The sequence below is a fragment of the Acomys minous genome (assembly GCF_964271855.1).
Source record: "Acomys minous genome assembly, chromosome: 11".
NCBI lineage: Eukaryota > Metazoa > Chordata > Mammalia > Rodentia > Muridae > Acomys > Acomys minous.
In genome coordinates, this window is record NC_140492.1 from 55,252,022 (window position 1) to 55,275,671 (window position 23,650).

Genomic DNA, 23,650 nt, shown 5'->3' on the forward strand with positions numbered 1-23,650 from the left:
TTGTTTTTGTATTTTGGACATTAATAAACACTTGTTTACTTCTAATTTTATATTTGTTTCTTTTCACTGACTACTCATTTAAGATCTCATTTCTACAAGTAACTTAAGACTCTACTCTCTGCTGTCAAATCACTGAGTCCACAAATATGCTTTATTTTTTTTTAATTTTTGAAATTTTTTACTATTTTTTTATTAATTTATTCTTGTTACATCTCAATGGTTATCCCATCCCTTGTATCCTCCCATTCTTCCCTCCCTCCCATTTTCCCCTTATTCCCCTCTCCTATGACTGTTCCTGAAGGGGATTACCTCCGCTTGTATATGTTCATAGGGTATCAAGTCTCTTCTTGGTAACCTGCTGTCCTTCCTCTGAGTGCCACCAGGTCTCCCCCTCCAGGGGACATGGTCAAATATGAGGCACCAGAGTACATGAGAAAGTCATATCCCACTCTCCACTCTATTGTGGAGAATGTTCTGACCATTGGCTAGATTTGGGTAGGGGTTTAAAGTTTACGGCCTGTATTGTCCTTGGCTGGTGCCTTAGTTTGAGCGGGACCCCTGGGAATATGCTTTATTTTTGTCACCGTTGTTTGATTCTGATATTTAGGCTACCAAGAAGAGACTTGATACTCTATGAGCATATACAGGGGGAGGAGGTCCCCCTCAGTCACAGTCATAGGGGAGGGGAGTAAGGGGAAAAATGGGAGAGAGGGATGAATGGGAGGATACAAGGGATGGGATAACAATTGAGATGTAATATGAATAATGAAATATATTATAAAAAAGATTATGATATTCAGATTCATCTATTTCTATTGTCTTTTGTGTATCTGAAGAGTTTATATTCATTCTTATGTCAAAGAAGTTTTCTCTTAGGTGTCTCCTAGGACTTTATCCTTCCATTTGAGGCCAGCCTAACGGAAACCACAGAGTATAGCAAAGACCTTAATATGATTTTCGCTAAATAATTCTTAGCATCAGAGAAGCTGAACTTACCTAATGAAAAGCTCAAACTTAAGCCTTTCCCTATATCTCTGACAGTATTTGATTCTGTGGATAATCGCTGCTATTTTATTGCCACAATCAAGAGACAAATTACAGGGTTGGAGGTATGCCTTAGTTGGTAGAGTGCTGGCTTAGAATTCACAAAGCCCTGACCTGAGCTCTCCAGCACTACGTAAATGGAGAGTGGTGGCTCATTCCTGGAATCCAGGCACTCAGCGTGCTGGAGGCAGAAGCAGGAGGATCAGAGACATTCAAGGCCGCCCTTGGCTAAATAGGGAGGTTGGTAAGACCCTGTCTTACATGAAGACAAATCTCATAGAGATTTGTTTGACAATCATAGTTCATGTTCAGGAGTTTGGTGATCAGAGGACCCCTGAGCACGAGTGAGTTGGTACACTGCATACAGGTGGCATTGCATTTGTTCTTCCAAATAAATGCTGTGTAGAAGCACAAGGCCGGGGAAGGGAAGCCATGGACAGAATATGGTCTAGAAGGCACTAGTGCCTCTGCTAGCTAACTTGACCAGAAACTCCTGCCTATTTTAGATTCAGTATTCAACCAAGGTAGGTCAGGAAAGGCAACATTTCCTAAAAGAATAACTACAGATTAATCATTACTCTTTCAGGAAGAAGTGAAGCTAGTCTTTGGGTAAAGGTTGGCGGGAGAGAAGAAAACAGGTGAAGAGTATGAGAGAAGTCGGGAAAACATTGTCAAAGTCCAAGTTAAAGTTTAGGGAGAAAAGGCTTCGTTTGTTGAAAAGTCACTCAAATGGGTAAGGTGTAAGAATTTTGCAAGAAATAGAGCCATAGACTCATATTCTCTCTCTCTCTCTCTCTCTCTCTCTCTCTCTCTCTCTCTCTCTCTCTCTCAATTTTTAGTGAACATAGAAAATAATGCATTTCTTTATAAAAAAAAAAAGTCACATATGCATTTTACTTTGCTCGCACTTGCCCTCCCTGCATGGTCCTCCATTTTCCTGCCCAGTTGCCCTCAGTCTTCTCTTCTGTATCCTCACACGCACTGCCTCCTTTTGGTATTGCTTGACTTGGCAATTCAGTTCTCACTACATAGCCTTAAGGTTTAGGAGATTTCTTTAAAGCCTTTGGCAATGCTTTCACCTGTGCTTTTGACTTGTAGCTGGATGGGCACCATGTTCTTTTGTGCTTCTCTAACCTCTTTAAATTTACAAAAGTAACACAATACGGGGAGTAAGAAAAGACAACTCAAGGAGACTATGTTCAGAGTGTCTGATGAGCATGTGTGGAACTATCATAATGAAAGCCAACGCTTCTGGATAATTAATATATGCTACTAACTTATCAAATATACACATTAATTCCAGTACAAAGTGTAATGTGTCTATTGTCACCACCTGTATTCTAGGTGCTCTTCTAACAGGGACGAAGCATAGTGGTCTAGAGTCAGAATAAAATGTATCCACTGGAAGTTAGGAAATTGTAATGTTTACAGTAATACCCAGAGACCAACTGGTTAATAATTTTTACGCAAATTAAATTTTATTTCTCAGCAAATGAATGGGTTGATTTTTGGAGAAAGAAGTTGAAGATACAAGGAATGGCTTTAGTGCAGGGCATCACCAACATTTTTTTTCCCTGTCATTTTCTTTAGCCCTACATGTTTTACTTACAGGGTTTTCTAGCTGGATGTCATGATGCTGAAAACCCAAGCTAGTATCATTCTTGTTCTCAAAGTCACTGTGGCGATCGATGGCTTTCCCTCTTCTTGGCTCTCCTGACATTCCTCCCTTTCCATCGCTGTGGCTTTCACACCTGCATGGCCTGCCCCTCACTGTTGAGAGCTATCTCTGCTTTTCCCACCTCTTGCTGCATAGCGAAAATTCCAGATCTGCCACTTTACTGGTCCTGTGATTCTTGGAACAATAATTTCTGTGGAATGAAGATAACAGTAAACTTTGTGATTAAATACATTTTATAGGTTCTATATGCACACATAAAATACACACATAAGTCTTCTACAGTAACATGGCAGATATTATTAACCTGAAGTCAGCCTTCTGTTTTTAAACTGTTTAATCATTAGAGATCAGATCAGATTCAGGACCTTCAAGGCATGCTGCTCTACCTCTGAGCTTCATGCCTAATCAAGATGTTGCATTCTTGAGTACTATCTAGTACCCTCACAAAGATATTTCTCTTAGATAACCCTAATCAATTCTCTAGCACTGTTCCTTTTAACCTCGTGACTTGTGACAGACTGTTCTTACTTCCCCATGCCGTACCTTTTGCCCAATCATTCTTCGGCATTGGAGGGCTGACCCTCTCTGTTCCTATAGCTTGCAGCTCTGCTCTGAGGCAGGCAGCTACTGAAACTGACACCCACAGGGTTAAACCTAGCTGCTGTAGTCATCCCTCCTCCCGTCTCTCCCCCCCCCCCAGTCCCCCTTTTCACTGTGGGCTGGCAGCAGTCCTAACTGCCTACTGAAGCCAAATGCTTGAGGAGAGAGAAAGCAAGGAGCCAGCCATGAATCCTTTCCAGAAAAATGAGTCCAAAGAAACTCTTTTTTCACCTGTCTCTACTGAAGAGGTGCTGTCTAAACCTCCAAGTCTTCCAGAGAAGTCATCTCGGGTGAGTCTCCAAGTTCAGTTCGTGTCTGACAGCAACTACGTCCTTAGTACTCTTTCGAAGTTCCTCCCTGGCTGTTGGAACTTTGTGCTGACCCGTGTTAGAGGAGAAAAACTACTCTCTCGTGGAATTAGAATTTACCTGAAAATTAATTCTAGTTTCTTCTGTTTCGGGAAGGAAATGACAGGATGGGTAAGCCAGATTTTTTTTTCCAGTTGGGCCCCCAGAGTTTTGCTCTATTTCATTGCATATTCCCTTGGGAGAGAGAAAAAAAAAATCACTCTGAATGTCCAGGCAAACTTGGCGAGCGTTCCCGTCTGGAGAACTGTGTGTGATTGTTCTTTCCTTACCAATATGAAATCTCAGCCTTTAGTTGCCCTTGTATGCAGCACCTCCTTCCCCCCCCCCTCCCCGGACACCAACAGAACCTTTAGAATAGACCCACTCTCTGTTACTAAGTGTCCCTACTTTAAAGTGGGAGGCCAGATAAAGGGACAGAAAATATCTTGCATCCTGTACTCATTAAAGCACTTCTGAATTGATCACCCCATCCAATCCTCATATCATCATGAAAATCCTCTCAGTAGAAAGGCTACTGTAATAATAGCCAGTATTTTCTGAGTTCTTACTGTCAACCACGAAGTTAGTATGATTCTTTGTTTGTCTGTTTGGTTGGTTGGTTTGGTTTTTTTTTTTTTTTTTTTTTTTTTTTTTTGAATAACAGAATTGAAACACAGAGACAGGGTAGTGGTGTAGCTTAAGTACGGTTTGGATGTTAATCCAATTAGTGATAGTGTACACAGCTAATGTTAAATAAATTCCATGTTACCTAGTTCTCAAGCTGGGAGCTATAAGATAATAACTTCAATTCATTGCATCTTTCAAGTAAGTTATTATCATGCAGAAACACAGATGGAGACAGATGGTTTATTCATATCTACCTGGGTAAAAGATAGTCTACATTTATTATATGTTATATATTGTATATAATCATATTATATCTTCTTAAGGGTGGTTAAAAAGAAAAGCACATGCCTATGAAGTAAGAGGCACTATAAATTTCATGTTAATGTTTAAATGTCTCAAGAGACAGATTACCTCTGTGCCCGGTCCGTGTTACTGGAGGTAATGTAATGGAAAGAGATTTAAATTAAAACATGCTATTCTTGACTTTAAATCAGGCATGAGATAGCACAGTTACTCTAATGTACAGGCTGCAAGTGTAAACCTTGTTTCTGGAGCGGTGGTTGGGCAACTGAGAGCACTTGCTGTTCTTCCAAAGGACTAGAGTTTGGCCCCTAGCTCCTATGTCAGACAGCTCACAACAACCCCCAACTCCGGCTCCAGGAACCCCACCATCCTTTTCTGGCCTCCGCAGGCACCCCCACACAGGCAGCTTACACGCTCACTTACACAAACACATATGCACATAAATCCAGATAAAATAAAAGAAGAAATAATATGGAAGATTACTAGTGGGAAAGGTGGACACTTAAGTTCACAGGAGTTCAGAATTCCCTTCCCAGAGTTAAGGTGGTCAGTCAGCTTATGCCTGGATCCAGCTGCCTATGAAAAAGAAGCCATCACGTTGTCAAGATTCCCCCGGAATGGTGACCATGGCGGACGGGAAGAGTCAGTCTAGCGGAACTGAGCGGGATACTGAGATCTGGCTCTGACTGGCTGGGTATCAGGCGCTCCAAAGGCCATCTTCTCATTTTATCCTTAGCGATGATGATGATGATCGTCCTCTTGCCGAGAGCCATAGATTTTTATTGAGATGCCGTGGGGAGATGATGCAAGTCCTGCTCAGGCAATGTTAGGTGAGGGACAAGGCAAGATTCGGACTGTCCGCTGCCACGTCAATAATACAGGCGTGATTGGTATGACGGTATACGTGTTATGAAGAGACCATTGCCTCATGGTAACAAACAATGGCGGTTTGAGGATGAGTTTAGCCACGCATGGCGTGGTTCCACCTGCAGCCTGAGCTCTCTGGGAGCCTGAGGCAGGGAGATCATAAAGTGGGAGTCAGCCTGGGTGGTGTGAGGAGACCCCTCTTCACAAACATATATTTGAAGGTATCATTTTCAGTTGTGCAGTAACCATGTAGTTTGAGTGGGAAAGAGGCTCATTCCTCAACCTTTGCCTTTTTGTTAATTAGAAAATCTGCGGCTCCAGATACCCACTCAGCATCGCCTTCATCGTGGTGAACGAATTCTGTGAGCGCTTCTCCTATTATGGCATGAAAGGTAATTCTTTGTCCCAGAGTCTTCGCTGCCCATGTTTATAGCAGCCCGGTCGCTTTACATGCACTTTGTCCCTTCTTTCTGCCTTGGTATAAACTGATCCATTCCTCTGGCCATGGTCATAAATGCCTATTTAATTTTTACATTAAATATTTAATTTATATGATTTATAGTCTATAAATATTTTGTGTTAATTTATTTATATACTTAATTTAATTATATTTAAGTGTTTTATTAAATAAAAATTTTATTGACTAGCTCATGCTGGTTAAGATTTTTTTTTTTTTAAAAGGTCCTCAGAACCAATCAATGCACAACCACTAAGAACAATATAGCTCCGTCCCATTGAGCTACGTTATTGCTGGGAAGGAAGGGAGAAAGGGGGAATTGGAAGGACCATGCTAACTTCTCACGGTCTAAACAATGCCATGGATGCACAAAGGTTGAAGAGATGAGCATTGTATTTGTGTATTCAGCACGCCTCATTTACTTCCATAATTCCCATGGGCCCTGCTTTCACTGCCTGGCAGTCATCACTCAGCTATCTCAGTAAGAGGAGTGCCGAAGGCCAGGATCACCTGTGGAGCCCAGACATCAAATATATTCCTCTGACAGTCGTTTAATTGCATCGACCTTATTTTGTCTCCCGCTTGCTTTCTTCTGTTTCATCTCAGCTGTGCTGACCCTGTATTTCCTGTATTTCCTGCACTGGAGTGAAGACACTTCCACATCTGTATACCATGCCTTCAGCAGCCTCTGCTATTTCACGCCCATCTTGGGGGCAGCCATCGCTGACTCGTGGCTGGGAAAATTCAAGTAAGAGCAATGGCAGATCACAGGCTGTCCAGAAAGTTACCTACAACCCCTAATCTTTTGTCTTCTAGCAAAAAATAAAAAATAAAATTACTCATGGCTATGACAAATATGTAACTCTCCAAGACTGATGACACAGAAAATCTACTGCGCATGCTCACCCCCACAATGTTTTCACATCCTTTTAGTCAAAAGTTCCCTCTTGAAATCCAACTATAGGCTTCTACTCTGTAGCTTAAGACCAAATTTTACTTTATCTTAGTGAGGGTAAAGATCGTTACCCACTGGCATATTTTTATTATTTTTTATTTAAAATTTTTATTAATTAATTCATATTACATCTCAATAGTTATCCCATCCCTTGTATCCTCCCATTCCTCCCTCCCTCCCATTTTCCCCTTACTCCCCTCCCCTATGACTGTGACTGAAGGGACTTCCTCCCCCTTTATACCTCACTGGCAGATTTATATTTGTAAAGCTTTGCTTTGGTTATTTGGTACTCTTTCTACATCGTCTCCGGACTCTGTCACCCCACTTCCTTCCGTGTCTTATTGCTCTTTCTTTTCGGAGATTTAAAAAATCATCTTTGTTTACCTTCTTTGCCTTCCTGTGGTTTCCTTCTTTAGAATCTAATAAAGATTTACACAAGTTAAAATAATAATCAATTTGGTTCAGTTCTCCTGTTCCAAAATATTGAAGCATCAGACATGGTATGGTGTTATAAATTGGCTTCTACAACTTTGCCCTCCTGAGCTAAAGATAAGCCTTTGATAACCGTTGTTTAGAAATACTCTGTGGATTTGCTCTCCATGGATGGGTCTGAATTAACATGTCTCAAAATATACTTTTAAAAAACTTGACCATATATGATATAATGAATTATGTGGGAAAATAATGCTTTTATGGTAAAATTAGTTTAGAAAAAAAACTCTATGTTGTTTTGGAAACATTACAAAATGTTTCCTTACTGTGTAACTTCTTTTAGTCTCCAATAAGTTAACATGTATTGTGGAAGTTAAGTTTGTATTGTTTACTGTAGCAGTTTGACCAGGTGGTATTGTATTTGTTGACCTAGTGTTTAAAAGAATTTGTCTTTGTTTCACATCTGCTGCTATGACAAATACCCTAACAAAAAAGTGACATAGGGAAGAAGAGGTTCATTTGGCTTCCAATTCTGAGTTATTGTCATTTATCATCTTGGCCAAGGCAAGGCAAGAAACCTAGTGGCCAGTCACTCCACTCCTCCAGCCAGGAGCAGGGAGAGAGAGTTACCTCAACCACACTTGTTTCCTCTCAGCTAGCTTTCCCACTAATATGTTCAGGACCCTTGCCTAAGGATGGACACTACATAGAGTGGGTTGGGTCTTTCTGCATCAGTTAAGAGTCAAGACCCCATTCTCACCCCTAGACAAGGCTAAAGGTCAACTAGATATAGATAACCCATCATTAAGATGCTTTTCCCAGGAGATTCTAGGTTTGTCTAGTTTTGACAGTTAAAACTAAGCAGCACAAGATTCTGTTAACACTGATTTATACCTTAATTTGGTATAGTATGCACGCATACCTATATTCATAATATGTGAATATATAAATACAGTCTCTTCAGAGAGGCAAGGTAGGTAAGTGGCTATATTTGTTAGTTATGTAGTAGTAATCATTGAATTCATTCAGATATGGATCAGAATTACACAAAGAATGAAAAATACAATTTATGGTCTAGTCATTCCATTATAGAATAAAAGCTGACACTGCAGTTGTATTTTTAAAACAACTTCCTTTGAGTTTGAAGAAGTGCAATTTCAGGATTTGGTGAACAACAGCTTCCTAAATATTTTGGAGGAAATTTAATACTCTCTACTTATACTTTTTTAAATTACTTTTTAAAATTAATTATAATTTATTCACATCACATCCTGATTGTTATCTGCCCGCACTTATCTTCCCATTCCCACCCTTCCTCGCCCTTCTGCCCTGTTCCCTTCCCCTAGACATCTCATGGGGAGGCCTTGGTACCCCACTGTCTGGCCACAGCCTATTAGGTCTCATCAGGATAGCCTGCACTCCCTTCCTCTGTGTGCCAGCCCACAAGGCCATCTTGTCTAGGGACAGTGATCAAATCTTGGGCACCAGAGTGCCTGTCAGAGGTTCATCAGAAGTCCCACTCCCTGCTTCCCCACGTGGAGAATCAGCTGTCCTTCAGCTACATCTGAACAGGGGGTATTCGTTCTCTGTATACATTGTCCTTGGTTGGTGCATCAGTTTGCGCAGGATCCCCTGTGTCGAGATCTGCAGGCCTTGATGGTCTCCCAATGGACTGCCTGCTCCCTTCTGGACCTTCCATCCCCCCTTCCCCACTCTTCCCTAGCACTCTCAGCACTCCGCCCAGAGTCCAGCTTCAAGTCCCAGTATCTGCCAATTTGCCGCTGCGTGGGGTCTCTCAGAGGAGATTTATTTTGGGCTAATATCCACTTACAAGTGAGTATATACATGTGTGTCTTTCTGGGTCTGGGTTACCTCACTCAGGATGATTGTTTCTAGTTCTATCCATTTCCTTGCAAATTTCAAGATTTCTTTGTTTTTAATAGCTGACTAGTTATTACATTGTATCACAGTTTCTTTATCCATTCTTCCGTTGAGGGACATCTAGGTTGTTTCCAGATTCTAGGTATTACGAATAATGCTGCTAAGAACATAGCTGAGCAAACGTCCTTGTTGTATGGTGGTCTGCTTGTACTCTCAGCTCAATTTTACTTGATTTTTTAAAAACATTTTTATTGAAGTGTAATTTACATAAATTTCACAAACCCAAAAGTCTTGCATGTTCAATCTGAATTTTTACAGAGCTGTCACCACTACCTAAACTATTCTCTCTAGCTTTCAAATTCTTCTTCAGTGCTAAGGTCTTTCCCGGTACTGGAACAGGTACAAGTCTCTAGTATCTTCAAATAAGCAAGCAAAAATCTTGATTTCTTTTTTTTTTCTCCAACAACCACTCCCACGATTTTTAAGAAAGCGTCTATATGTTAGCCATTTTTCTTTCTCTTTATCATCATTTCTTATGACAGAGTAATATAATTCAGTGTAAAAGAATAGAATTTAATTCAATCTGATCCAAATTTAAATGTTTGTTGAACATCCCTTATTTGTCCAAATAATCATGAGCATAAAGAGATTATACACACACACACACACACACACACACACACACACACACACACACACACACAGTGTTAGAGTTCAAATAGCTTTAATTAAATAAAACTGAGGTCATTTCAATAGGAGATGGTATAAATCATTTTTTTCACCTACTGAAATTTCTCAGGATACTGATAATGACCTCTATGACAAATTACAGTATCCATTTTTAGATTCTCACTTACTCTGAACTTACTACCTTTAGTACTTCAGCCTGTTTATCATCCCCGAATCCTTGAAATTTCCTTGCCTTCTCCAACACTGTATTCCCTCATTATCTTACTTTTACATTTCTGGGTTGTTTCTGGTTGTGAGCCTCGCCTTTAATGGCTGAGCCATCTCTCCAGCCCTTCTGGGTTGTTTCTAATCTACCCCCACGTTTGTTTTTTATTTGCTTAGCTCCTTCCTAAATGTCAGATTTCTTCCAAGTGATGACTCTCAGTTTTTCCTTTCTCCAGACTGACCGGCCCTTAGCAAGTCTGGAGGTATGTAGCTCAGCTACATGCAGATCACTACTCAAAGTCCTGGGACCTTGAGTTCAGATCCCAGTACACACTTATAATGGCATATTTCTATTCAACCTGGCCGTCCTTTTTCCCAGCTTCCTTAGGTCCCCACATTGAATCAATGAGTTTCTAGGTGTTCAGTAGCTCACACGCACCCCTTCAATACTTATTCCAACTGCTCCCTGTTGCCACCACTTTATTTCTGTAATCATTGTCTCTAAACTGGAAGATGGAATGAGACACCTAAAATGTTTTCACTGCTGTCTTTTTCTATAGCTGAGCCTATGCACTATTGTCTAAAACATAATTGAGCCTGAAAATAGGTGTGGACGGTAATGAAGATGATTTTATTTGCTTTGGGCCTTGATTTTTTTTTTAAAACAACATATTTTAGGGAATGACTTGATATCTCCTTCAGAAAGAGAGTGATTAAAAATTGGATAATTTTTTCCCTTGTGGACATATGGATGTGTTTGTGGACCTGTATGTGAGAGCCCTCATACACATACAGATGATGGCGTCAATCTGGTGCTTAACTTCGTATTCCTGCCACCATACTTTATCCCTGATTTTAAAAGTGTGTGTGTGTGTGTGTGTGTGTGTGTGTGTGTGTGTGTGTGTGCATGTATGTGGGTACTTTACCTGAATGTACATCTGCACATCCAAAGACAGCTGTGAGCTGCCATGCGGGTGCTGGGAATTGAACTCAGGACCTTTGGAAGAACAGTGAGTGTTCATAACCACTGAGCCATCTCTCCAGCCCTTTTTCCTGATTTTAAAAAATCTCCTCTTTCATTTTTTAAAAGCTGAAGTGACAGCCTTGCCTCAGTGGAGGAAAAAACTTCTTTATATGTTCAAACTTGTCTCCTTCCCTTATCTCTGTCTCAGACTCTCTGTTTCTGTTTAATGTTTTTGCTAACTCTCCCCACCGTGTATGTGTGTGTGTGTGTGTGTGTGTGTGTGTGTGTGTGTGTGTGTGTGTGTGTGTATACTTCCCCCCCATGCTATCTTGAAAGTAGAAGACTCACAGCATTAGGAAGATTGTTTAAACACTAAAGAAATACTACTAAAAGATGTTTTCTGCTTACTGTTCCAGAACCCAAGCTATATAAGAGGAAATGGGTACCCAGAATCCCCAACTCTTATCTAAAGAAATATTAAAGATTTAGTTTTATTATTTTTATGTGTAAGTGTCTGTGTGTGTATGCGAGTGCCTGAAGAGGCATGGAATGGGTCTCAGATACTTTGGAGCAGGAATTACAGGCATAAAACATTTTAAAGTGATAAAAAAGCAACTATATAATGAAGGTGTGTTACGGCATTAACATTCCATTTATATATAGATGATATACATTCCACTTATGGTAATCCCCATAAGGCGTATGCGGTATTGTACCATGCCAGTGTGTAGATGTCTACAAATGTTCTTACTGGGATTCCTTAGTTGGCTATTTATTTGCTATTCAAGTCCACAAGGGAAAAACCTCATTTTTTACCAATTGCATGACTTTTTAAAAACTCACCCAACAGCTCCAGTCCTTTGAACTTTTCCTATTTTGGGTAAAGTATCTATGTGGAAACTGTCATGGAGTTTATAGTTAGCCCAAGTGCCCAAATTACCAAGATTGAACCTAAAACTCCTTTGCCTGTCAGCACATCTCAGTGCATTGGTATCTACTCAGCCTTCATCTTTCGCTCACCTCGCTCCCTAGAGCTGAGAGACATTGCTTGAGGAACAGCAGGTGGCGTCATCCTGTTCTACTGACCTCACTAATTGAAAACAGCACTGTGCTTGCTACAAACCCACCTAGTTCCTGACAGGCCTGTATGTTAGGGCTGCTCTGAGGATGCGGAGCAGAGCAGAGTGTAGATTTGGGAAGAAGACTGGAAAGAAACGCCTGTGACCTCTGAGGAAATTGCTGCAGGCTGAGGAACCACACGCCTTTGCCCTCCTCCTTTCACTGCATTCATCATTGTTTCCACCTGTCTCCCAGTTCGTTCTTTCCTCCTCCGCTCCAGGCTCCTTCTCCTCTTCCCCCTCCCCCTCCCCCTCCCCCTCCCCCTCCCCCTCCCCCTCCTCCTCCTGCTCCTCCTCCTCGGTTTACTGAGAACAGTGGGAACCCTGGCTATTACTCAAGTCTGAATAATACAGACTTGCATTAACTGACTGATTTCACTGTCTTCACAGGACAATCATCTATCTCTCCCTGGTGTACGTTCTTGGCCATGTATTCAAGTCTTTGGGTGCCATCCCAATCCTGGGAGGAAAAACGCTACATACGTGAGTAAAATCGTGAAATCAGCTGAGCCGCTTTCCTTACATTAGGCAGGTATATGTCCCAGGCAGTCACTGCAGGTGCATTTCTAGTTTATACCAGAGGTTCTCCTTTCTTTCTTTCTTTGTTTCTTTTTTGGTCTCCTTTATTTCTTAATGTATAATTTTATTGCCAGACTTATTAAAATAAAAAACTTTATGAGCTATTGAACCCTTACCCTACATTATCAGGTCTCTTTTTTTTTATTATTAAGTAAACATTGAAAACAAGTGGGATGCCTAATTAGTATCCTTTTCATAAAAAGTCATTTGCATGAAAATAAGAAAAACCTTTATTCCCTTCTGTTTTCCTTCACTAACTCATCTATGTCTGTACACTGTCATAAACTTTAAAAGTATTTATTGATATTACAAAAGTCATATTTAGAGCTTGGGGTATTTATGTGTAGCTCTACATGTTCTCACTTTACTGTCTCTCTTTGCTTCACATGTTGATGGTCATACAACAGAGCATTTGATAGATGTTAATATATAATCAGTTTAACACACACACATACATACACTGAGTCACATTTGTTATTTGACCTGAAAATCAATAAACATAAATACCTTATTACTGTTTCATAAAACTTATTGCTGCTGTCCCTATGTATTATAAACTTCAATCGTTTACTTTGTAGTTAGAGAGGGTATGCAAGACTAGAGTCCATAAGAGCTTTTGGTTGAATTGCTAAGATAATATTAAAACCTAGTGTGCTAGCTTCCAAGTCCCTGCAGTGTCTTTTTCCATTTCATGCACACAAAGGACAAATGGAGCTACCAGGCCGAGTTTCCCAGGCAACACAGTCTCTAGCAGAGGTTTGAATATGAAGATGATAAGTTCTCATGACTAGTTCCTGGACTGGAGGCAAGTAGAAAGAACCCATGAGGTAGATGTGCAAAAAAGATGTTGTCTTTTTTTTTTTTCCTCCTCCTATGTGTCCTTATAGCGCATCTCTGCAGCCGGTTTGGTATCAACATGGTTATAGCATCCTTACCTCTCCATTTCAGAATCTTATCACTGCTTGGCCTGAGTCTAATAGCTCTGGGGACAGGAGGTATCAAACCGTGTGTGGCAGCTTTTGGCGGAGACCAGTTTGAAGAAAAACATGTAAGAAGAGTCTTGCTGTGTCTGTAATCCAAGAGTGTGTAGCCAGCATGAAAATGGGGAGCCTGTCAAGTGGCCATTTGCCAGATTGAAGTAATTCACTGATCAGATCCTGTCCGGGGAGTTGGGTTCTTCCCTGGCCGCTGGTCATCAGCAGAGAGAAAACTAACGCTCCTTTAAAGGAAAGTGCCCAAGGTGGGAGGTAACCATGCCATGTGATGGATAAATGAGGACACAGAGACTGGATAAGATAAGCAGCAAGGGAGCTTAGATGTGGCTCAGTTGGTAGAGTACGTGAGCAGCACCCGCAAAACCCTGGGCCCGTTCCCCAGCAGAGTCTGAGCTGAGTATGGTGGCCCATATACCTGTAACCCCAGCATTCAGAAGGGGAGGCAGAGGGTCAGAAGTTCAAGGTCATCCTCAGCTACATGTCTGTTTCCAAGCCAGCCCAGGATACAGCAAGATGCTGACTCAAGAACAAAATACAAATGAACAAACAAAACCCAAGGAGAAAATTATCTGTAGCTGTTCATAAATATTGGGGCATGACCATGTTTAAATCTGAGCCCAAGAAGTGAAAGCTATAGGAAGCCAGGTGCTTGCTTCATGAAAGGAAAAAAAACTTTACAGAGGATTGGAAAGTGGCCGAACTTTCACTTGAGGTCCCTGAGAGTTAATGTGGGAGTGCTTTAGGAATGAGAAGCATAGTGCGGAGGTGACTTTGTGAAGGGGAGAATTATCAGTTGGAACGAAGCAGAACTCCATTTTATAGACAGATTTGCCCGGATGGTCTCTTCCTAACACTTTCCATTGTTGATAGAAGCTGTGGGGGATATAAGACCAAAGTGGAAATGAGCCTATTCGGGGAAGCTATGGCAAATGCACAAGGGAACAATCTAGTTTTGAACTAACAAACACTTGTAAATTCTTCACTTTTCACACTGTGTATGTGTATGTATGTATGCATGCATGCATGTATGTAGTCTTCTTCATGAATCTATTCTTTCTCCCATAGCTGTTTATTCTGGCTGTTTTCTCTCTTCCTCTCCCCTCCCAAATCTTTACGCATCCTCCACCTTCCCTCCTCAGTTTTCTCTCTTACACAAGGTCTGTTATCTCCATCTTTATTTTTTTTCTCTCTTTGTGTCTTATCTTCCTATGCTTTTCTTGCCTTGCAGACCACTTGGTCCATCTGGAACACTTTGTTCTGGGATCTATGAGTTCTAATTACTTGCTGACATTGGAGAAATAACAAACCTTTTGCAGATGACCTTCTGTGTACAATAAACCACACAAGTTAGATGGGCAAGAATATGTAGACGGGAACAAGAAGAGGGAGCAAAGCACGTCACAAAAATGCAGCATGGGGCAGGGCTGATTGTTCTAGAGAGCCAGGAAGAGCTAAAGCCAGAAAGAAGTACATACACTCTGGGTACTGAGTCACCCATGAGAAGCTTTATTTGAAAGTTGTATTTAGTAGCTGGCCCACAGACATATTTCAATTAATAGAGAAAACTCACCCCCAAGCTTCTGCAAACCACTTCTCAGCCAACTGATGTCCTTTCACACTCTCAGGAACATCTTCCTGAGACTCTTGCTCTATTTTTCTCCTAGAACAATGAAAGCTTACTACACTGTTGTACCTACCATACACTTCACAAAATATATTCACTAACTCAAGGAGTCACTTGATTAATTAATACAGTCAATAAACATTTATTGAGTATCCAATGTATTTTAGCATTTGTTCTAGATACTAGGCATTACAGAATAAACTTTCTGCCCTGAAGGAACTCACAACACACTGAATAAAATAGATATTTAATACAAGCAAAGTAATAGTATAATAAATATCTATAGGACATAAGAACGGTATTGAGAACAAAAGTGAGATTGATCACTTTTGCCCAGGTCCTTGTTTGTTTGTTTGTTTTTGTGTTTCCAGACAGGGTTTCTCTGTGTAGCCTTGGCTGTCCTGGACTCGCTTTGTAGACCAGGCTGGCCTCGAACTCACAGAGATTCGCCTGCCTCTGTCACTCTAGTGCTGGCATTAAAGGCGTGCGCCACCACTGCCTGGCTTTTGCCCAGGTCTTGAAGGGTTTATGATGGAGTTTAGAAGGTGAGCAAAAGCTTGTCTCGGGTCAGCCAACTACTGTATTCAAGAGCTAATGAGATAGTCACATATCATGGAAGTGCTATCTGAACCTGTTGCTTTTTATGTCTTCCTGCGAATTTAAACATGGAGTATCTATGTTTCTCTGATCTGTCTCATTCCAGGCAGATGCTCGGACTAGATACTTCTCAGTCTTCTACCTCTCCATCAATGCAGGAAGCTTGATTTCTACGTTCATCACACCCATGCTGAGAGGTTAGGACTCTTTCAATGGGCCGTTCACAGCTTCAGGTGGTCCAGCTTCTCTTTCTTTATGGCCTTGTAAATATATGAGAGGGCATTTTAGCTTCCATTGGTCTGGCTTAAAATAAGGGTAATGGGTAGATGATGGGAAGAAAAGAGGATAGCTATGTCTACACCAAGAGCTTGACCCTACAGAGTAAAATATCACAGATCTATGACTCATAATTGCTCTTCCCTTCCTGTTTTCTTCAGGAGATGTGAAGTGTTTTGGGGAAGACTGCTATGCACTTGCTTTTGGAATTCCCGGGTTGCTCATGGTACTAGCTCTTGGTGAGTGTTAGTGGGAAATGGAAACTAACAGCTGTTGATCCCTGACACGTGGAAGGCATCATGTAGGCACGCTATATAAACCATTTCATTTAGCCTTTACACTAAGCCCTATTAGACAAGTATTATTGTAGTGATTTCTCTTGATTTTTCCATGTATCAGTATATGTTAGTTGCCACGTGTGTGCTTAGAGGCCAGAAGAGGGCATCAGATCCTCTGGTACTGGAGCTACAGACAATTGTAAGCAACCATGTGGGTAGTAGGAATCTACCCCAGGTGCGCTGAAGGAGCAACAAGTACTCTTAACTTCTGAGCCACCTCTCCAGTCCCACAGACCTTTTTTTAAAAAAGTGCCCGAGTCACACAGTTAATACATTTCAAAGGAGCTTTTAAAAACCCAATCTTTGGAGTACATGTAGGACTGTCAGTTAGAAGTTTGAGCACCTACAAAAATTTAATATATCAGGTGATTTTCCTTCTGCCTGCCTCTGCTTCCTGAGTGCTGGTATTAAAGGGGAGCCCCACCATGGCCTGGCATTCTTAAGTGATTCTTGTGTGCAGTCAGGATCGAAACTCATTGCTTATTGCTGAAATATGCAAAGAAGGAAAGAAGAGAATTCAGCCTCTGTCTCAAACTAGCTTATGTCATCTGAGACTACTCATTTTTCTGCTAAGCACATACTACCTTTGATTGCTTGGGCATTTTAAAGCAGCTTCCAGGTTTAGCTTTTTTTTTTTTTTTTTTATCTGTTCTGCAAAGCTCCCAAGGAATTTTCCCTTGAACAAAGAGAATTAAAGAGGAGTTGGATAAGTAGTTAGGATGTAATGCAACTTAGAGCAAGTGGCATTCTTTTGTGCATTGAGAACCTTGTCCTGGAAAAGATGGGGGATATATGGGCCTGTTAGTTTAGACAAGTCCCCTAAGGGGAGGCTTGGGTGTAATTGTTTCTAGTCATTGACCTGGAAACCTGTTCGCACTCTGAGCCTTTGGGTGACACCCCTCTGGCCTGTATCCAGTCCAAACACATAAAGAGCTCAACAGAGGAAAAGGATCCAGGGACTCAATGTTTGGTTTATTTTCTCCAGAGAGTCTGAAAGGAATACAGTGCCAATTCCAAAAATTGGGAGAGCCATGATCAAATACTCTCTGCTTCCTTCTTCCTCCAATGCCAAATGTCTTCACAAGCACTTTCTTGTTTTTTCCATTTTATTAGCATCATGGAAGCTTCTCTGTATCACTGCCCAGTGATAATATTTAGACATTAAAGCAATTGTGGAGCTCAAAAAGACTCTGGAACTAAAACGTTTTCTGTTAAAATAGGCGACAGTTGTCATTGTTAGTCAGCTGGTGGATTTCATAGTGATAATATTTTCTGTGACAGGTTTTGTGCTAGGTATTGGAACCATATTGGTGATTTAAACAGTTATATTGTTCATCTTCTCAAGAAATTTATATAAGCACAGGAAGAGTAATCCAGACAAATAAATTGGGATTTACCATATAGTACAGTCAACGTCACAATGAGGAAGGTATAGAGAAAGCTATTGTGCTCTTAGAAGGGCTTTTCTGATGGATGCTCTGGAGGTTGTAAGGGTTTGCCTACAGAGAAGACTTCTGGAATAAGACAAGACCTCAAGGATGTATAGCAGTTCATCAAAGAAGGGACCATAAGGAAAAAAGATATGGTTGGTGTCTTTAAAGGAGAGATATCATAGCTGTTCAAAGGCTATATTATATTCAGGTTATCTGGAGGGAGGGAGGGAAGGAGAGAGGGAGAGAGAGAGGAAGAGCGGGGGGGGGGGGGAACTGCCAGAAACAAAATAAATGTAGGCCACAAAAGAATTAAAACTTCATTGTGAAGACAGTAAAGAATCAGCAAAAGGGTTTTGAGTAGAGAAATGATTGTTGGATTTTTAGTTTTTGGAGTGTTTTGTTTTTCAGTGGTTTGCATGATGAAGAAGTTGGGTTGAAGGTGAGGCAAGGCTACTATTGAACTTGGTTACTCTATTATACTCCTTTACATTTTGCACTTGAGGTGAGCGTCTTAGCTCACCTAGTCTTGGTCTCTGTTGAATCAGCAAGCCTCGGTATGATTGGATCTGTGAAATGAGGGAAGAAATAAGACACTGTTGGATACAGGGTTCTGACTTAGCCACAAGCTAGGCCACAGCATCGTTAACTGATATAGTGAGCATGAACAGGCTAGGGCAGTGTCCGTGGATTTGGTCGGGACAAGTGGCATTGTAGGCACTCTCAACACATCTAAGGGCATCACCAAATAGTTACTTGGAAATACTGTTTTAGGGCCCAGAGAAAAACAATGGGGTTTTAGATACAGATCTGAGTTTGTAAGGTGTAGCAAGCAATTAATCCTTGAAAATAGAAAACTATGAGGAAATAAGAGTGAGGTCGAAAAGAAGACCTGGACTCAAATTCTAGAGGCGCAACAGCATTTAAAGGACAGGCAACAAAGAAAAGTCTTTAAATAAAGCTTAGAGACTCCAAATGTAGTGACACGTTTGTCATCTTAGCCCCCTGGAGGAAGAGGCAGGAGGGCTGAGTTAGACTCTGGCCTAGGCTACATGGTGAGTTCCAGAGTGGGCTCTAAAGAGACACCCTGCCTCAAAGATGAAAGGAGGGAGAAAGAAAGAAAGAAAAAGTGGAGAGAGAGGGAGGGAAGGAAGGAGGGCTAGCTCCTCGCCAATTACTTGACAAATAAAAAGGCAACTAAGAAATCAAGATGTAGGTTATACATTGAATGAGATGAAGAATAGGAATGGTATAGACTAGGATTTGGGAGTGGGGAGAAGAAATTATGGATAGGGGTTGGAGTAGGGGGTACTTAAGGAAGAGTAGTGAAACGTAGGGTAAGGGGACGTGGTCAAATATGGGGCACCAGAGTTCGTGTGAAACTGAGTCCCCACTCTCCACTCAACTGTGGAGAATGTCCTGCCCATTGGCAAGATCTGGGTCAGGGTTCAGTGTTTACTGCACATGTAGTCCTTGGCTGGTGCCATAGTTTGAGCAGGACCCCTGGGCCTAGAACTTCCCATCATAATGTTCTTATAAGTTTCTAGGACCCTCTAGATCCTTCTATTTCCCCATTCTCCCATGATTCTCTCACCTAAAGTCCCAATAGGATGTTCTCCTCTCTGTCCCACTTTCCTGATAAGTGAAGACTTTCATGGGACATGCCCCTTGGGCTAGTGTCCAGATATAAGTGAGTAAGTCTTTCTGCTTCTGGGTTAACTCACTCATTATGATCATTTCTAGTTCAATCCATTTGTCCACAAAATTTGGGAATTCCTTGTTTTTAATAGCTGAATAGTATTCCATAGTGTGTGTACCACAGTTTCTTTATCTAATCTTCTACTGAGGGACACTTAGACTGTTTTCATGTTCTGGCTATTACGAAGAAGGCCGCTATGAACATGGCTAAGCATATGTCCCTGTTGTGTGCTGGCGCTTCTTCTGGGTATATTCCAAGGGGGGGGGGCTGGTGGCACTCAGAGGAAGGATAGCAGCCTATCAAGAAGAGACATGATACCCTATGAGCATATACAGGGAGAGGAAGTCCCCCTCAGTCACAGTCATAGGGGATGGGAGTAGGGGGAAAGCTGGAGAGAGGGAGGAATGGGAGGATACAAGGGATGGGATAACTATTGAGATGTAATATGAATGAATTAATTAAAAAGTGAAAAAAAAAGAAACAGGGTAAGAAATCATAGGCTAAGTGAGCTTTTTAAAGGGGAGGGGCCATATATTTTCCACCTACTGTCCTACTTGAAGCAACTAGTCACGGTACAGCCACGGTCAAGAGCAGGGGACAATGGGCTAGTAGACGCCTGCAAGTGCTCAGGTACATTTAGTCTATGACCTGGGCCAGGAAATGTTGCAGTTTATGTAGGGTGGGTCTTTCCACATCAATTAACCCGATTAAGCTAATCCTTTATAGACATTCTCGGAGGATCCTGCACAGGTGACTCTAGGTTTTGTCAGGTTGACAACACTATCCATCACAAACGCTGAGAGCACAGGTTTTTGTTTTGTTTAAATTCAGAGGCCTCATGTCAAAATGCTATTTATGGCAATTTCTACCTGCAGAATCTTATACATGGTACTTCATTTCTCTAGTATTTACTTATGTTTAAAATGGAAATAGTAGTATATATATACATATATATATACATACAAATTACTTGAGATTATATAAAATAATTGATAATTTATTCATAAGGATAACCCTTCAACAGATGATAGGATGATGATGAATTTAGGAAGGTTTTTCCTGGTAAGAGTCTTGGTTTTTTAGGAAGACCATGGACAAAAAAAAAAAAATTAATTTGACATTAGACTAAAGAAGGAGCTGCCAGCCGGGCTTGGTGGCACACGCCTTTAATCACAGCACTCGGGAGGCAGAGGCAGGCAGGTCGCTGTGAATTCGAAGCCAACCTGATCTACAAAGTGAGCCCAGGACGGCCAAGGCCACACAGAGAACGCCTGTCTGGGGGGGGGGGGCAGCGGCGGAAGGAACTGTCTAGAAAATGAGAATCAAATTGATGGACATTTCAGTGTCTGAGGTAGAAATTGCTCTAGGTAGAGTAAGGGAGGCGGAGTGGTCATGTGAAAGAGAGGACAGCTGAGCGAACCATTCAAGAAAGAAAAATTAGTCAAAGTTGCTGTCATATCAGATATGGAGATGGACCAAAATAAAGGGGGGGGGGGAAGGACCAAAGATGACTGATATCCCTCGAAGGTCTCAGTGACTATCTCTCCACAAGTGACCACTCTCTTCTCTTGGTGACTGTGAAGTCAGGGAGTGAAAGTCAGTTCCCTGCGGGGTTTCATGAGAACACTGACTTTTCTAAATGAGAGACTGAGGCCGTTGTCTGTGTATTGGCTGCAGTTGTGTTTGCAATGGGAAGCAAGATGTACCGGAAACCTCCTCCCGAAGGGAACATAGTGGCTCAAGTTATCAAATGCATATGGGTAAGTTCACGAATTGCCTGCCTCCTTGCCTTTATAAGTAAAAAAAAAAAAAAAAAAAGACAGACTCTGTACTGAAAGTGCAGTTCTCCACACACAGGTGTGTGTTTTTCTCAGCCATCTTCCTTCTACATGGCTACCTTTTGGCAAACTGAGTTCGATTGATTCCCTCCTTGCCTCCACTTGACAGTTAAGTTCTAAGAAGTAGTTACTTTTTCAATAGGCAAAATGCTATTGGGAAATAAGGAAAGATAAAAAATTAAACCTTAGATATTAGAATTCAGTATTTGATAAAATTCTAAGTATGTGCTTGAGAGATGAGATAACGAATTAGGAAAATCGGGGCAGGGGTGCTTTCTTTTTTGTCTATCTCTGATTCTGGTCCCCGCCCTAGTTTGCTGTCTGCAACCGCTTCAGGAACCGTTCTGAGGACGTTCCGCAGCGACAGCACTGGCTAGACTGGGCAGCCGAAAAATACCCCGTAAGTAAAGACTTCAGGAAGACTTCGCAATTCTACAAAACCTTTCCAATTCCTTTCCTTCTGGCGCATTTGACCTCTTCTTTCACTGTTTTTGACCATTTCTACTTTAAGCAAGAAAGGCACGTTTGGAGCTTGAGGCAATTCTGCCTGCTCTTTCTCCCTCCCCGCAGAAGCACCTCGTTACAGATGTGAAGGCACTGACCAGGGTACTGTTCCTCTATATCCCATTGCCCATGTTCTGGGCTCTTCTGGACCAACAGGTACTAGTGTTTTCTGAAGGATATGCCTTCCCTCATCCTCTTTTGAACGGTAGGATCAAGTATGTCTGACCACATGATCTGTCTCCTCTAGGGCTCGCGGTGGACCCTGCAAGCCATCAAAATGAATGGAAATTTGGTGAGTTGAAAACACTCCCAAAGAGGTCTGTTAAGTTCTTCACCATACATAATTTATTTGTAATTCGTTTAGTTTGTACATGCCTAATTTTAATTTGTTTCTACATATATCATTAGATTATTTGTGATTAAAAAAAAAATAACTGACTTGAGATCATTAGAGATATACATTGAGCCCCAAAACACTGAATAGGTAAAGATAACCAAAGTCAGGCTAGCAATATAAACCATTGTCTTGTCTTTAGAATTCATGAGGGGAAGGGTGGGAAATGGCCAGATGTTCCCCCCTCCCCACCCCACTCCCCATCCTGCCACACATCCCCACCCTGCCACACACACAAACACACACACACACACACACACACACACACACACACACACACACACACACACACGCCCTGCCACACCCCACCCCGCCCTATCACAAACCCACCCCAGAGATGGGCTGAAAGGACAGCAGATGAAGCAAGTCAAGCTTGGTTGGTGATTTTCATGCACTTAAGCCTGTCTTAGGACATACCAAGAAAAAGCCCGAGTGGTGCTTCTACACGACTTGTCCTGTGCCTCAGGCAGGATCAAGCCGGGGACCCATGGGACCTGTGGGAAAATTAATAAAATGTCTGATTTGTGACTTTGGGAAGAGGAGAAAGTTGTAACATTGTTTTCTCTTTTCCCAGCGCTCCATCTTCAGTCCACTCCACCCTTTGGTCCAGTCTCTATTCTTGATTGTCCCATCTCTAAATTGTCATATTGATCATTCTGAAGGCGACAGGGAGGGGTGACGCCAGGAGCCTCCAAAATATAGTTTTACCTCTCCCTTCCTCTAGCTGTCCAGGAGTTACCATTAGCAGTTTGCTTGTTGATTCCCTGGAAAGCAAATTTGAAACATAGTGTCCACATCAGGGACAACTTCACACGGCCCACAACACCTCTTCTTTTGATATTACCACTTCTATGTCAATGCAACTCTGTCGCTCTCAAGCAAAATGTAGTTCTTCTTGAATAGGAAAATATCCTATTTGCTCTAAAAGACAATACTCCTGAGCATTACCACAAGTGAACAGTATTCTTACCAACTAGTGAGTGGATTGCGCTCAAGCTAGTGCATATGTACAAAACAAATTAATTTCATATTTAAATTTCAGCCTTACTGCCTCTCCCCCAGTCTCTGTTATGCACACCCACAGTGATTGCAAACCCCAAGCATTTTGGAGAATGGACACTTAACCCATACACAGGAAGCAATCTTCTCCCTGGGGTCCACCTGTCTTTAGCAAATAGCCAGAATTCACTCCAAGTGTCTTCTCTGCCC

General features: G+C 41.6%; 1 protein-coding gene across 2 annotated transcripts in view; it reads left to right on the top strand.

The window, feature by feature from the left end:
• Positions 1–3,474: 3,474 nt before the first annotated feature.
• Positions 3,475–23,650, top strand: part of SLC15A2 (solute carrier family 15 member 2) — a gene marked incomplete at its 5' end in the record, with an annotated part of 32,463 nt that continues 12,287 nt past the window's right edge. The window contains 11 exons of one of the 2 annotated variants that reach the window (XM_084800495.1): positions 3,475–3,612; positions 5,771–5,858; positions 6,530–6,671; positions 12,558–12,650; positions 13,695–13,794; positions 16,069–16,159; positions 16,400–16,477; positions 21,383–21,465; positions 21,857–21,943; positions 22,114–22,203; positions 22,295–22,339. In XM_084800495.1, the coding sequence (XP_084656621.1) occupies positions 3,475–3,612; positions 5,771–5,858; positions 6,530–6,671; positions 12,558–12,650; positions 13,695–13,794; positions 16,069–16,159; positions 16,400–16,477; positions 21,383–21,465; positions 21,857–21,943; positions 22,114–22,203; positions 22,295–22,339 (1,035 nt within the window). The other variant, XM_084800496.1, reaches the window with a different exon arrangement.